General features: G+C 43.1%; 1 protein-coding gene across 1 annotated transcript; it reads left to right on the forward strand.

Annotated features, from left to right (window-relative positions):
* The first annotated feature begins 3,392 nt into the window (after nucleotides 1-3,392).
* LOC119296206 (fumarate hydratase 1, mitochondrial-like) lies at nucleotides 3,393-11,127 on the forward strand. Its single transcript, XM_037574604.1, has 17 exons — nucleotides 3,393-3,701; nucleotides 3,855-3,972; nucleotides 4,535-4,684; nucleotides 4,929-5,039; nucleotides 5,121-5,204; nucleotides 6,043-6,141; nucleotides 6,238-6,288; nucleotides 6,368-6,417; nucleotides 7,973-8,054; nucleotides 8,476-8,570; nucleotides 8,661-8,727; nucleotides 8,826-8,876; nucleotides 9,629-9,724; nucleotides 9,925-10,023; nucleotides 10,125-10,154; nucleotides 10,243-10,308; nucleotides 10,699-11,127. Exons 1-17 carry the CDS (start codon nucleotides 3,553-3,555, stop codon nucleotides 10,783-10,785), a joined length of 1,485 nt encoding a protein of 494 aa, XP_037430501.1. The 5' UTR covers nucleotides 3,393-3,552; the 3' UTR covers nucleotides 10,786-11,127.
* The last annotated feature ends 4,323 nt before the right edge of the window (nucleotides 11,128-15,450 follow it).

Below are 15,450 nucleotides of genomic sequence, written 5' to 3' on the forward strand. Positions count from 1 at the left end.
GGTTGCGGGTGGGCTCTCTGCCCGATAGTTGACTCGGGCATGGGTCTGGTTGGGGTTGACCCGGTGAAACCCGACCCGACTGCCAGGTTGAGAGACGACCGTGAAGGGGGAAGTTGGGCTGGCTGGGCCACTCGGGTGGCTAAGGCCCAGGGGTAGTGGGCCTCTCTCTTATTCTTTACAGTTTTCTTTTTTTGGTTTTAAACTTCTGTTTCTTTTATTTTAGTTAGCAAAATAGTTTACAAAAATTATAAATCTTGCTCCTAAATTATCATATAAAATAGGCCACTTCCACATTTAGGTTGAGGTTCAAATAAAATAGTTTAGTATTTTTATAAATTAAAAAGCATTTAAATAATTATTTTAACCACTTCTTTAATTAGTTTAGGGCATTAAGAAATTTTGAAAAAATGTTGGTTCACCACCAATATTATCAGAATAATATTTTCCACATGATGAACATTTTAGTTTTCATGTTTGGGAATTATTCAATTTCACTTATTATTTGAAATTGAATTCAAAGGGGAATTTGAAAGAGATATAAGACAATGATGATCAAACACTTGTTTATAAATATGATTAGCTTAACCCCATGGGTTACTGTAGCATGGCACTGGGGGTGTTACACCCTCTTGGCAACATAAATCAGCACCTGCTTGTCAACAGAGTTCAAGTGCAGCTCCTTAAAACACTTCCAGTCCTCATCCCACTGGCTAGAATCTCACACATCTTGTTAAGCATGAAGGTGGAGAATGAGCGCCATCTCATTGAGTTCCCTCTCCCAAACATCTTTGCCTTACCAGTCTTGATGGATGCCTTATGTGCAGCAGGAGTAGCAGCATTAGGCACCGCCAGCACAAATGGTGGATGCCTCAAGACAATTGGCCTGAAGACATAAAAATCCAGAGGCATGTGCTCGTCGGTCATATGTTAGGAGTCCTCAACATACGATGACAGAAATTGACTCTAAGATAGATAGTGGCGTGACTAAATTCTTGTGCTCATGTCCTACAAGCGCTAGCATTAGGACTAGTGGAACTAGTAGGACACACTACACATGGACTGTAAGATAGACTACTACACATGGAAATATAAGCATAGTACACATGGATCATGAAGGTCAACACACCACCCCATGACTGATTTTCAAGCTCAAAGCATACCATGGAGTTCAACATACTACCACACCTACACATCGATCGTACTTGCAAACTAGAATACTGCACATGCTCTGATTCACATGCTAGTACCACATCTACCATAGTATCATCCTTACCGATATGAAAAACAACATGAACATGATCAAAGCCTACAGAAAAACCTAGCATGATATCAATTCATCACAACTAGCTTCCACAACTTCACATTCTCATAGATCGGTAGTCTACAATGCTATCACATGCTCACGGATATACTCCTACCACATGCTCATAGATATAAGCTAGAGCGAGTAGGGAGGAGAGAGCATTGAACTTACTTTCACTTGTGAAGCCGTGTGGAGGCGCAAAAAGATGAGGAAGACAAATCGTCGCCGCCGTCTACCGCCGATCAGAGAACACACGACACTTACCTGCAATGCTCGTTGATGAAGAATCCTCATGGGACAAAAAGCTCAAAGGAAGAGGGGTAGGTGTGGGTCTTGCGCGGTGATCCGAAGGTGACTATATGGGGCGACCGAGTTGGCGGGAGGTGACCCAATTCCTCCCGCCGTCTTTTAAGGGATGCGCGCGAGCTCGGACCATCTCTCTTGACTGGGAGATGCTTCAAATTTCGTATGATGCAGGCCAATCAACATTTTTTTGGAAGGGGGTGGGGGATCAACAAACACATACTATCAAGTGGGCCTACATGTAGTGGTCTTGGTCCGGGGGAACGAAGGCTGGCAAAGGGAATCGTTGGAGAACGGCGCACCTTACGAACTTTCCGCCGGTCGCGACGCCACGCTGGCGTCGTGCGCCCATGCAATCACCCCCCGCGCGAGACGCGTGTATTTGGTGGACCCAGGCAGACCGCCCCTTCCTGCCTTATCTTGTCCCCTCGCACTTCATCCCCTACCTTCAGCCACACCCCTCCCAGCGTCATGTTTCTTCTCTCCCTTCCATCTCCTCCTCTGCCCATCCCCTTCCTTCTTCCCTGCAGCAAAATAAGGCGAGGAGGGGCACAAAAAGCTGGCGCGCGACGCGTCCTGGCCGCTGCAAGCAACCTTGCGGCAGCTGCGAGCGAACGCCATGGCTGGCTTCGAGCGCTCCTCTCCATGGTCGCCGCAGCCGAATGCGCTAGTCGCCATGGCTAGCTTTCGATTTCCTTTCGTGAGAGCTGCATCCCGGACGACGGTGGTGGTGGTGGAGCCGTTCAAGCGATGAGCTTCAACCGGCAAGGCCAGGACCTCACTGACCGGAAAGCTGCAACCGGCCACACAATATGCTAGAAGCGGTGTTCTCTGGAGCTGGAACCATCGTCCACTTTTGCTGCAATCAGCAACCGCCAGGGGGTGAAGAAGGCGAGGTACGGTGCTACTACCAAAGAGTTTTTTTGCTGGAACCGGATCCTGGAGATGCTGGAACCATCTTCTATTTTTGCTGCAACCACCAGCTGCCGGGGTGAAGACGTCGAGGTACGGTGCTACTACCATATAGTTTTTTTGCTGGAAGCGAACGGAGAAAAGGTTGCAACCTCTATTGCTCGGTGATGCAACGGAACGGCGTCGAGATGTGTTTTGCTGGAACCAGCAAAAAAAATGCTGGAACCCATAAGAACTTTTGCTGGGAAGATACACGAGAATTTTTGCAAGTGGTCGACGCGATGGTGGTTCTTTTTTGCTGGATTCGATGATTTTTTTGCTGCAACCAGCATGTGATTTTGCTACTACTCGCAAACTAATGAAGTTTTGTGTTTTTGCCGAGGACAAGGTGCTTCGAACTGAACGACGGTGACAAGCGGAGGCGCCGGCGGTGCCTCAGGGATGTTGCAACCATGGCGACTAGAGCTGGAACCGATCGATGGGCGAGCTGCAGGCGTCAATGTCATGTGGCGGCCGAGGGATGAGTGCAGGTGGCACGGGTGGCCGGCGAGCAAGAGACGAGTCCTTTTTGGTGCCGGGGCCGGCGGTGCAGCGACTAATCCGGTCGAGGGGGGAGCGGCGCTGCCTCCGGCGAGGAGCGGTGTCGCGGCGGGGGACCATCTGTAGATTTGGTCAACGGGCACGAGCAGGAGGAAGGGCAAGGGCACGGGGTGAGCTGGGCGTCGGGCGGAATCTAACGACTCCGTAGCTCGCATCGTATGGCTGGGGTGCGACCGGCCCAAAGTTTGGGCCGGCGCACCGGCGCCTATCATCCCCCGCTGGCAAACGTGCCCTGGGCGAGACAAAGCTGATCTCATAACCAACTTCTCCACCAAGGCAAATCAGGCAATAACCCCGCACCACCAGAGATCAGCCCATCAAACCCCATTCCTTCTACTCCTCCCTCCCTTCCCAGGTTCCCCGTCCCGTTCACCAGCCGCCGCTTCCCTCCGCTAGGCTCTACGCGACGCAAAAACTTACGAGAGGGCCCGGAGATGGCGATGGTTCTGCGGCGCCTCGCCGGCGCATCAGGCTCGCCTTCGGCGGCTGCACTGCTGCTCCGGCCGGCGCTGACCCGCCCGATCTCCACCGGCTTCCGCGAGGAGCGCGACACGTTCGGCCCCATCCGCGTGCCCAACGACAAGTACGTGGTTGTCCTCTTGATTTTCTAGGAGCTCGTGTCATTGATCCGTGGGATTCGCAGCGCCTACAAGTTCCCGTGTTTTGGCTTTTGATCTGTTCGTGTTAAGGATGGCGTGGTTGATCTGGATGTGGCTGCTGTCGTGGTTTTTGGTAGGTTGTGGGGCGCGCAGACACAGAGATCGCTGCAAAATTTCGACATTGGCGGCGAGCGCGAGCGGATGCCTGTGCCTATCATCCGCGCCTTTGGCGTGCTAAAAAAGTGCGCCGCTAAGGTATATAATCGAGCCTTTTCTCTAATGCCTGCGTGTCTGTGGCTGGAGTGTTGGATGCATTTGGTTGCTTCCTTGTCCTCGAAGAGCATCGCTAGTTGTAGATCAATTTTTTCACTATGTCATGAATGAAAAGCTGCACACCTAATTTTGTTTTCTGTAAATAATTATGTAGCCGGCATTTTACAGTAGGAGACCGTTGTCTAAATCTTTCTGGCTGAAAATGAACTAGACTAGACTAGTTCCGTGACAACTTAATATGTTGTTTCACCGAGTAAATGACAAAGAATTATTGCCTTTTATTTGTTTTTATTACCGCCACTTTTCAGTTTACTTATAATTTTGTGCAACGGTTAATTGAACACCGTATAGGTAAATGTTTCGTATGTTACTAGAAATAAACATATTGCAATGTTGATAATTTTTTAGATACAGTATTTTGTTTAGTGTGCAGATAGAAGATTCTGAGTAACTCAATGTCTCGTCTAGGTAGTTTGTAGGATGTTTTAACTTAAGTATCACGTATGCCTGGAGGCCTTACTACTTTGTTATTTTACTTTTCAAGGTGAATATGGAGTATGGCCTTGATCCAACAATTGGGAAGGCAATAATGCAGGCGGCCGAGGAGGTTGCAGAGGGAAAGTTGGATGATCACTTTCCGCTTGTTATCTGGCAAACTGGCAGTGGCACACAAAGCAACATGAATGCCAATGAGGTTTATGTCCTACACATGCAGATTCGTTGATCTAATATCTTTTCGTTTAATATTTAATCATCTAATTACATATTGTATGGGTTTGCAATCTCTTCCGAGTGTGAATAGTCTAGTGTTCTGATCTGTACTCTATTTATATGAGAAAAAAAACTCATTAATGCATTGAGCTGATTCTCATGTGAAGATGCTGTGGGCTCAGTTTGGTGTTAATATGGCCATTATCATTTATGATCTGTTTCTCCAGGTAATTGCAAATAGGGCTGCTGAGATACTTGGACATAAGCGTGGTGACAAGTTTGTACACCCTAATGACCATGTGAACAGGTCACAGTCCTCGAATGATACATTTCCCACTGTAAGTATTCACTACTTTCTTATCTTCATTTCGCCGTATTTCTCTGCAGAGATTTCTGAGTTGTGTTGATGATGTTTTCAGGTTATGCACATAGCAGCAGCTGTAGAGATCAATTCAAGGTTTATCCCAAGTCTGGAGCAGTTGCATAAGTCACTTCATTCGAAGGTAGAAATTCTTCCCTTTCGTTTTGCGAGAATATTAGCTATTTTGCTTGTCTTGTCCCTTTTATATTGTTATTATATCCTTTCACCGATGGACTTAGTTCTATATATATAAGGGTGTGCCCAATGCCAAAAGCTTTTTGGGGTCTGGGTAAAAGATTTTGTAGCAGCTATAAATGCATCAGTAATTTAGTACATCTAGGTTTCTATCAGCCGGCCCAACCTTGGATGCTTTTGTTACTTCTTTAGTAGATGTCGTGGCTGCATTATAGCCCAGCTTACTCCATACAAGCACAGAAGTGTTGTAGTGGCCTACTGTCCTATCTTTGTTCAAATTCTGAATAAGGCTCGAATGTGGTTTCGACAGTTATGCATCATTTGAGAGAAGGTACTATATGCTAATGGATATAGCTAATAGGCAGCTCTTCAAAAATTTCATGCTGCAATTTTGGGAATGTAAGACTTAACTTTTGCTTATTAGCTCGTTCCTTTGTAACTTGATGCCCCACCCTAATGTCCTTGGTTCTTTTATCAATTCCAGGCCTGGTATTATCCAACTCTAACCTATTCTTTGTATTAATCTGTGGGTTGACCTTTTCCTTTCTGTATATGACTGATATAACAATAATGTATGGTTGAAACGAATCTGTTAGCAATTTGTCACTCGAATACTCCCTCCGTCTCAAAATAAGTGTCTCAACTTTGCACTAGTACAAAGTTGTACTAACCTTGAGACACTTATTTTGGGACGGAGGGAGTATCTGTTAAAAATAATGTACGGTTGAAACGAATATCTGTTATCAATATGCTGTCCTGATAAATTTGCTAACTTGGTGCCACAGTCTGATGAGTTTAAAGACATCATTAAAATTGGCCGTACACATACCCAAGATGCCACCCCACTGACTCTTGGTCAAGAGTTCAGTGGTTATGCTACACAGGTTGGAATTCTCCCCACATATATTATTGCCTTATTGATCACTATGCATTTTACATTATTAGTTAGCCTTATCGATTGTATTGCACTCTCTTTGCAGGTGAAATATGGAATTGACCGAATTGCATGTACCTTACCAAGGATGTATCAGGTACTGTATTAATGTTCTTTCATTTGTCAAATCGCAGGCGGACATGAGTATCTACTGATCATTTTTCCTTGATATGCAGCTTGCTCAAGGTGGGACTGCAGTTGGTACTGGCTTGAACACGAAGAAAGGGTAAACAACAATTATATTGTTTTAGATAAATTGTTTCATCTTTCAAGGAAAAAAGCGCTAGGCATTAATTGTGCATTTTGCCACTGCCTAGCGCTTATCTTGCCCAAGTGTACGCCTAGGCACACCTAGCATGATTAAGCGCTAGGCATTCTGTTGTTGCCTAGCACCCGGGCACGCTTATGTGCATGCCTAGGTGCATATTTTTTCTTCACTGGTTACATTGATACAACAACAACAAGAACAGTAGCCTTTTGTCCCAACTCCCAAGCAAGCTGGGGTAGGTTAGATATGAAACCAAACCGAAACATATCTAAAGCAAAGAAGTAAACGATGCATAAAAGAGTAAACTAAGGTTTCACCACATGGATTGCTGATCTCCATGTAGTCCTATCAAGAGCCAAACCTTCATGCACATTCCAATCCTTCTAGTCCCTTTTTACTGCCTCCTCCCAAGTCAGCTTTGGCAGCTACCTGCCCCTCTTAGTATTTTCGCTACCCTTTAGGATTCCACTATTAACTGATGCTTCTGGAGGCCTATGTTGGATATGCCCAAACAACCTTAGTTGGCGTTGGACAAGCTTCCCAAACAACCTTAGTCGGTGTTGGACAACTTCTCTTCAATCGGTGCAACTCCTCGCTTTCACTTATTACCTCATTTATAATTCGGTCCTTTCTTGTATGGCCACACATCGGACGTAGCATGTGCATCTCTGTAACGCTCATTTGTTGGATGTGTTATCTTTTAGTGGGCCAACATTCTGCTCCATATAGCATCACTGGTCTAATTGCTGCCCTATAGAACTTACCTTTTAGCTTTTGTGGGACGTTGTAACAAAGGATGCCAGATGCTTGGCGCCACTTCATCCACCCTGCTTTGATCCTGTGGCTAATATAATCGATACCGCCATTACTTTGCAGCACTGATCCCAAGTATCGGAACGTGTCTCTCTTGGGCACTATTTGTCCTTCTAGAATAACCTCTGCCTCCTCGTACTCAGCACCACTAATGTCACACCTCATATACTTGGTCTTAGTCTTGCCAGGTCTAAACCCCTTGGATTCCAAAGTCTGTCTCCATTACTGGTTACATTGATATTCCTTTTTCAAATCTTTTGTCTTCTCTGAATTATCTCCCTTTTCATGCGTCATGTGCGGAGAGAATCCATGTTACCTGCAATCCAGGGTGTTATGGCCATAATAATCCAGGTGAAGCAAACTTTAGTTTTGTAGTAGTTCAGGTTCAGCTGCTCTCAAATGCCCAGGCTAACCTCTGCTGTGAAACAATCTACGTGGTCTTTTGGTCTTAGCTGATGAGGTATGAGGATGTTCAAAATAAGTACTACCCTAGTTTGTAAAGATTAGTGATTATATATGGTTAACCATAAGTCCATCACTGTATTTGTTTATATTGGATGTAATAACATCTTATATTATGGGACGGAGGGAGTACTTTATTAACATTGACTTGTGCACAGGCTATTCGTTCCTTGCATTTTATAAGCTCTTTGCGCATCCTATTTCTTCTATTTGGTTAAAATTTCATCCCTTCTTGCAGATTTGATGGCAAAATTGCAGCTGCTGTGGCTGAGGAAACAGAACTACCTTTCGTGACAGCAGAGAACAAGTTTGAAGCTTTGGTTAGTGGTTATGTGCACACTTAACCTTAAATTGTCAATAGGGTTGGTTGGTTGAAGGTTCCATGCAAATTCACTTGAGATGACTTTTGCAATTAATTGTGGGTCGTATGTTCCCATGATATATTTGGGCAAAAGAACGTCATTTAAGTAAAGCACAGAAGCATGGATTAGAGCATTTGTCAGCAAATGTTGATTTGTCGAAGATCCAGTAGTTTATTAACCCAAGGCAATTAAGAAACCATTTAGCCTAAGTTGCTAATTGTTTATCTTGCTCTCTGTAATAGCATATTCCTCCCTTTGCCTGCTTTGATTGTGCTTTTGAATTACAATTTTCTATGGCTTTGCTCCCGCCTCCTAACTCCTTTTCACTGTTGATCTTATTTCATACTTGTGCTAATCTTGCCATTTTTTTGCGCAATAGGCAGCACATGATGCTTTTGTTGAGAGCAGTGGTGCTGTGAACACAATTTCTGCATCTCTTATGAAGATAGCAAATGACATACGCTTGCTGGGAAGGTCACTACAGTTTTCTATTACCTTTTTTGGTAATCAATATTTTCGTAATATTTTGAGGAGCTGCACTTAACATTTCCAATATGATCACAGTGGCCCTCGTTGTGGACTTGGTGAACTTATCCTACCAGAAAATGAGCCTGGGAGCAGCATTATGCCTGTAAGCAGTATATCACTCTTTTAATTTGGTTGTTTCAGCATGTTAGTCGATTACTGCTTTGTTGTCTCCTTTGGTATGTAACTGCTTCTTTCTTTCAGGGAAAGGTTAATCCTACCCAGTGTGAGGCTCTGACCATGGTTTGTGCTCAGGTATGCTACTTGTACCTTGTTTTTCCATTTTAATATATCCTTCTAGTCTAAATGATTTTCTGCAATTTGCTCTATGCTTTTGATGCACAAGTGCTGCTTATCTAAAATATCGTTTATTTCCCAACAGTTGTTAAATATTTTCCATAGTGTATAACTATAATATTAAGTTTTGTCGATCTTTATCATAGGTCCATTTTCAGCTTATGTTTTACATAATTCCTTATTAGCTAGCTTTATTAGTTAGGTGTACAGCAAGACATTTTGAAACTCTTAGGTCTTTTTTACAACACATGGTTATTTGTAGAAGATAATGTTTAAGGGCTTTTCTTATACAGAACAGAAGGCTGATATAATGTGCTATAATGGTATCCTTCATTTGTAGTTTTGTCATGAGTCCCTATTTAGATGCTCAGGTTTATTGTCAAATGTTTAATTTTAAGCAGCGTAGAAGCTATTGTGCAAACTGTTGAAGTGTAAATGTGGATTGCCTAGCCCTTTCCATCAGTTCAGACTTTTGGTTGCGCTGGCTAGTGCATGAATCTTAACACAAACAAGATCTCTATGATTCCTGATTGGACCAGTGTCTAAACCACAATATGCACTATCACCCTTCCGTTTGCATCATCCTTGCTAAAAATATAGGGATATAGGCATATAGCACACATTTGGTGGTATATAAGGAATTCCCCTTGGTTCGCTGTTCGTGTGATTCTATATGGTAATCAACTCTTGTTTGGATTGTGATATTGCAGGTTATGGGCAATCATGTCGGTGTTACGATAGGTGGTTCAAATGGGCATTTTGAACTGAACGTTTATAAGCCAATGATTGCTGCTGGATTGCTTCGAGTATGATCTCTGTTCTCATGCATTACACACTATGCTTATTTAATGGATGGAGTGAACTGTCCTTTGAATAACCACACTAAACCCTCTTATCAATCTGCATACTTCTTGTTACTGTGACTTGCCAAATTTTAACCCCATTTATCTGTTATTGTTTGCATGCATGCTAATTTGGTTGACACACAATCCCTTTTTTCCAACAGTCATTGAGATTATTAGGGGATGCATCTGTATCCTTTGAGAAAAACTGTGTCAGGGGAATAGAAGCAAACCATAAGAGAATTTCACAATTGTTGCACGAGGTAACTATGTTGATTTGTTTTTAGTTTGATTGCTGCACTATCCTTTTTATCGAGTTCAGATCATTATATTAATTCATTAATTTCTCTGTTATTTTGTACAGTCTTTGATGTTGGTGACATCGCTGAACCCTGTAAGTAAAATGCATTATTTACATTTCTTAACTTAATGCTTGCTGTATAACCTGTGGGAATTCATGTTTAATTCTCCAATGAATACAGAAAATTGGCTATGACAATGCTGCAGCCGTTGCTAAGAAAGCTCACAAAGAAGGAACAACACTGAAGGTGATTATTGCATCCGTTTGATTTGCTTTGGTCTCTTGGTGCATGTACTTTGCATCTGTTTGATTTGCTTTGGTCTCTTATTGCATGTACTTTAGACTAGCTTCCAAGGTCATGTGCATAACATACCTTTCATATCTCGGCTGGAATTTTAACAGCCGATTATAAGGCGTAAAATCTCATGATCGTGTTATTTGGATTAGAAGTCTAAATTTCATTACATTACCTACTGTTGGGCTCTTTGGTCTCCTGTTTTAATATGATTAGTTATTACAGTGTATCATAATGTAATTCTACTGCTTGCTGACTGTGCGCTTAAAATCATGGTACAACGTGTGGATTATATTTAGAATTTATTATTAATCCTGGGTTCCTTCACTTTTTTTGTTCCAGGAAGCTGCTTTAAGCCTTGGAGTTTTGACGGAAAAGGAATTTCATGAACTCGTTGTTCCAGAGAAAATGATTGGCCCTTCTGATTAAAAGCATCCTGTTAGTTATACTTCTCATCGAAGCGTTGAGGTTACCACTTCGTGGTTCCTAAGCCCTTCCGTAAATAAGGCAAGCCAGATTTAACATCTTCATTTCCTTGCCCACTGGGAGAGTTAATTTTGCGCACCTAATGGTGCCAGAGAAAAACATTTTTTTCCTGTTAATCGTACAGGAAGTGTGTTTTGATTTATTGGAACCTCATTGGAAATAGTTTTTTTTCTCCTTGGGTATTATTATCAGCACGCCAACTTTTACCCAACGTGGCGAATGTTCATGTGGTGAGTATTGTAATCATGTTCTTGAAAAATAATTAGCATTCATCTTGAGGACAAATGAAAGGAAAAAATGTAGAGTTTCGTTGTTGATAAGACGGTAAGGCGACTAAGGTGAGCACCAACCGTTTGCTGCCTAAGCGAAGCCTAAAGTGCGTAGGCCCCGTTTGGATTAGCATTTTCTTTGTAATACACCTGTAAAAGAAATACACGTCTCCACCGGTCGGTTTCATTTCCAGCCGGAAAACAGTCATGCACAGTAAAATACACTTGTAAATCTTACACCTCTGTATTGAATTACACCTATACTAAGCGCGCCCTAAGGCGGGTGCCTAAAGCGGGCATAAATGCCTTGCGACATTATAAGGCCGTGTGCAGTGAGGAGTGCTTATGCCCCGGTGCTTAGGGAGAGAGAGTAGCGGCGCTTCTCTTGAAAAAAAAACTGAATTACGATGCAGAGTGTTTCATACAGATTTTTAAGTTTTTTTTTTGACGGATAGGGATGCATAAGTTGTGGCTTCAACAGTTTTCTCACAAGCACCTCATAGCACCGGAAGCAAAACTTAGCTTCCGCTGCCCTTCTGCAGCACCGGTGCAACCTGATCTCAAGAAAAAAAAACGTTTTTTATTATTATTTAGGCACTCACTTTAGCACGTGCGCTGTAAATGGCCTAAACAATGGTGAGCTTAGTTTCTTATTCCTCTTCGTGTGTTGTACTCGTAACACATTGGAGAGGGGCATTTTGTCCGGAAACATATGCTCCTGGTTTTACAGATGTGTTTTAAAGGTATTTAGAAATGTCATAAAATTCTGACAATAAATTTCACGCTTATATCTTAACATTCTAAGTGCTCACAAAATCATTTCTGGAAAAAAGGCAGCTTTGAAAAAACGACAACTTTTGTGTCGCATGTGAAAAAGATAAAGTGGGGTGTTAAAAAAGGGCATTTTCACGAGATATTTTTTTGTCCTTTTACACAAGCCACAAAAAATATCAGCTTTCTGCAAAACTTGCGTGCACACATAAAATATCGAGATCACATCAAAAATTTGTTTGGAACCTTTTGCATTTGAAATGTTTTCGATGGCAGGAGCATATGCTCTCATGTGCCAAAGTGAATTTCTGGTTATTTATTTCTTTTTGGTGAACTATCGGATAGATCGGCTTATCATGCAGAACGGTAATCTATATCTATACTTCTATATTTCTATACTACTATTAAACAATTCAACATTTTCTTTTCTAAAGCCACCCCGTTATGTGTACCTAGGCTAATTTGTGCCACCAGATTATTCCATCTAAAATGATCTAATGGCCTAGATACATCTGGCCGGAGACCCCGATTGCATATAGCAATTAGTGTTGGCTGACCATTCTCCACCGGATCACACCTATCCCATCTCTATTCTCTCATCATCTCCTCTAATCACGGGAGGGGCCACGCCACAAATTCTCAAATACAAAGAAAAACAATATCCCATCTATCGTCTCCTCTAATCACGGGAGACAAAATCGCCGCTATGAATCCCGTCTCCTCCCTCGGGAGGCAACCGCTCCGGCGCCGCTGCCCATGCATGGCCCAGTTCCTCCATCTTGACCGTCGTTGCAGACGTGAAAACAGATCTGCCGCCGCCCAACCCCTCATTCCATTCCCTTCTTCCGCGCAACCGGCATTCAGTGCTATTGTGGAGGACATTGACTGGCGCGTCTCGACCGATGCATGTCCACGACGAGATTGGCGCCGCAACCGGTACAAGCGGCGTGAGCAGAGCCAGGGCTGGGGAGTGCCACATACGTAAGTAACGTCGAGCGTGGCCGATGACGCCAAGATGAGATTCTTTAGATCGTTTTTTCATCTCTCTCTTTACCAATCCTTCTTGCTTTCCCTCTTGTCTCTCTTGCCACTGTATGCAAATTTGGACATGTGCTCTGGTTTGAACCGAGCTTGATTTTTTTCGTTAAGATTCAGGGATGGTAGTGTTGGGTTGGGTTGAGGTGCATCACTGCGTTGGGGTGCGGGGCGAAGTTGGCGGAGGTTAGAGGTCAGGCCCGACTTAGGGGGCGGTTGTTTTGGTGTTGTGATCGTCTGGGTTTTGCGATGGAGAGATGAATCCGCCTGAATTTTCTTTTCCTCTCTTGTTGCCTTCAAGAAGAAGAGGAGATGTCAAGTGGAAGTAGAATAGGGATGGAGGATGCTGTTGATTTGCTTCGGAACAAAGTGTTTGGTGGTTTGGTTGCTGTTACTGGTATACTCTTATCTTTGAATTACTCGGGCTCGAATAATGTACTGTCTGATTTATAAGCAAACGATGTGCTGTGAGTATACCCTACGAGGATGGTTGATGCAAGCCCATGCTTCTCACAAGTTCAATTCAAGGTTGGTGTCGCTCTATTTTTACTATTGTTTCTTTATCAATATTTCAGTAGTGGGGCAGAAAACATTTACCTATTATGTAGTTCTTCGCTGAAAGCTGAATGTATTGTTTAAACTGTTTTCCCTAAATGAAGGAAGTACGGTTTGCATGTAATTTTTTTACTATTATATGTTTATATGAATCTGTGTCATTTTCAGTCCAACAAAATCTAAGTGAGTTCAAGTTTGCATTGAGCATTTTCCAGTTCTCTCTCCTCTTAGGATAATTTAGGTAGTTTTACTCGTCATGCATATTCGCTTCGCGTCTTTTCTTTCCTTTGTGCTTAGCGAATGTAACTGATTGAACTTTCTATTGTTTTTGGTGTGTCAATAGATCCAGTTGTATTGCCCGGGGAGCCTGGAGGCGGGAGCAATGCTGATGGTCACCACGGCAGTGGGTGGCCGCCGGGAGGCAATGCACTCGCCGGACGTCATTCACTTCACCGGCATTGGTGGCACCAAGGGCGACCACAACCTCCATGTTGGCGTTGCGTTGTGTGCGCACGCGACATAGTCTACGTTTTCATAGAGGCAGAACATTATATTAGGTTATTCAAATATATGTCGTGCATTTGCTCATAATAATACAACTTTTGTCTTTATAAGTTATGATAAGTGTGCACGGAATGGTTTAATACCATTTAGTTTATTAATATTAATATCACTGTAATATCTCACGCTTATCTGAGGTCTGGGTTTAAGTATGCCACTGAGGTTGAGAGAGAGAGAGGCTAGCACCTTTTATGATTAGTCATCTATGTATACATCTATTCCTAACAATCATATATAGCCCAATCTAATGTTATCTATGATTTATTTTCTCAATATTACTAATCATGCTGACTGTTCAATCATTTATTCATTTATGTATAGAGCCAGTCCTAACAACCATATATAGTCAAACTAATGTTATCTCTGATCTCATGTCAGTATTACAATTCATGCTTACTAATGCTATACTTGCTTTATTAGCATGCATCGGGAATATTCTTATGATGGATTACTTTGGAGTGCAAACGAAGCTGGTGTACCTTGGGAGGTGAAGAATAATAAGCTTGAGAAAATTTTGACAATCTTAGTTTAAGACTTGCTCTGCAAGGGAGAGTGTTTGTAGGCTTTATTGCTTTTGTGCTACTCTGCAAGTATGCTTGTTTCTGCCAGTATAAGGACAAATATTTTTGCAACTCGTAGTTCCTTGTTTTTCTGAATAAACATAGCTTATGATATTTTTCCTTTGTTTTCTTATTGATGATAATGAATAGTTTGCTCCTTGAGACATGTGTTGCACGTGCACACTAACTAGTACCAGCATAAACAAAAGTTGAGGATGACAAACTCTTTACAAACGTCAAGTACCAATCCAGTCTGGAGAGTTATTTGAAAATTGTGCGTGCCTACAAAGATCGAAGTGTTGGGGAACGTAGTAATTCAAAATTTTCCTATGATCACACAAGATCTATCTAGGAGATGCATAGCAACGAGACGGGAGAGTGTGTCCATGTACCCTCGTAGACCGAAAGCGAAAGCATTTAGTAACACAGTTGATGTAGTCGAACGTCTTCACGATCCAACCGATCCAAGTATCGAACGTACGGCACCTCCGTGTTCAGCACACGTTCAGCACGATGACGTCCCTCGAGCTCTTGATCCAGTTGAGGACGAGGGAGAGTTCCATCAGCACGCCAGCGTGGCGACGGTTTTGATGATGTTACCAGCACAGGGCTTCGTCTAAGCACTACGACGATATGACCGAGGTGTTAAACTGTGGAGGGGGGCACCGCACACGGCTAAGAGAATAACTGTTATACTTTGGGGTGCCCCTCTGCCCCCGTATATAAAGGAGGGAGGAGGAGGAGGAGGCCGTCCTAGGAGGGGCGCACCTATAGGGGGAGTCCAACTAGGATTCACAATCCTAGTTGGAGTCCCCTTCCTTTTCCAAGAGAGGGAGAGAGGGAAAGCGGTGGAGAGG

Source organism: Triticum dicoccoides, chromosome 4B (assembly GCF_002162155.2).
Source record: "Triticum dicoccoides isolate Atlit2015 ecotype Zavitan chromosome 4B, WEW_v2.0, whole genome shotgun sequence".
In the NCBI taxonomy this organism is placed as follows: Eukaryota; Viridiplantae; Streptophyta; class Magnoliopsida; order Poales; family Poaceae; genus Triticum; species Triticum dicoccoides.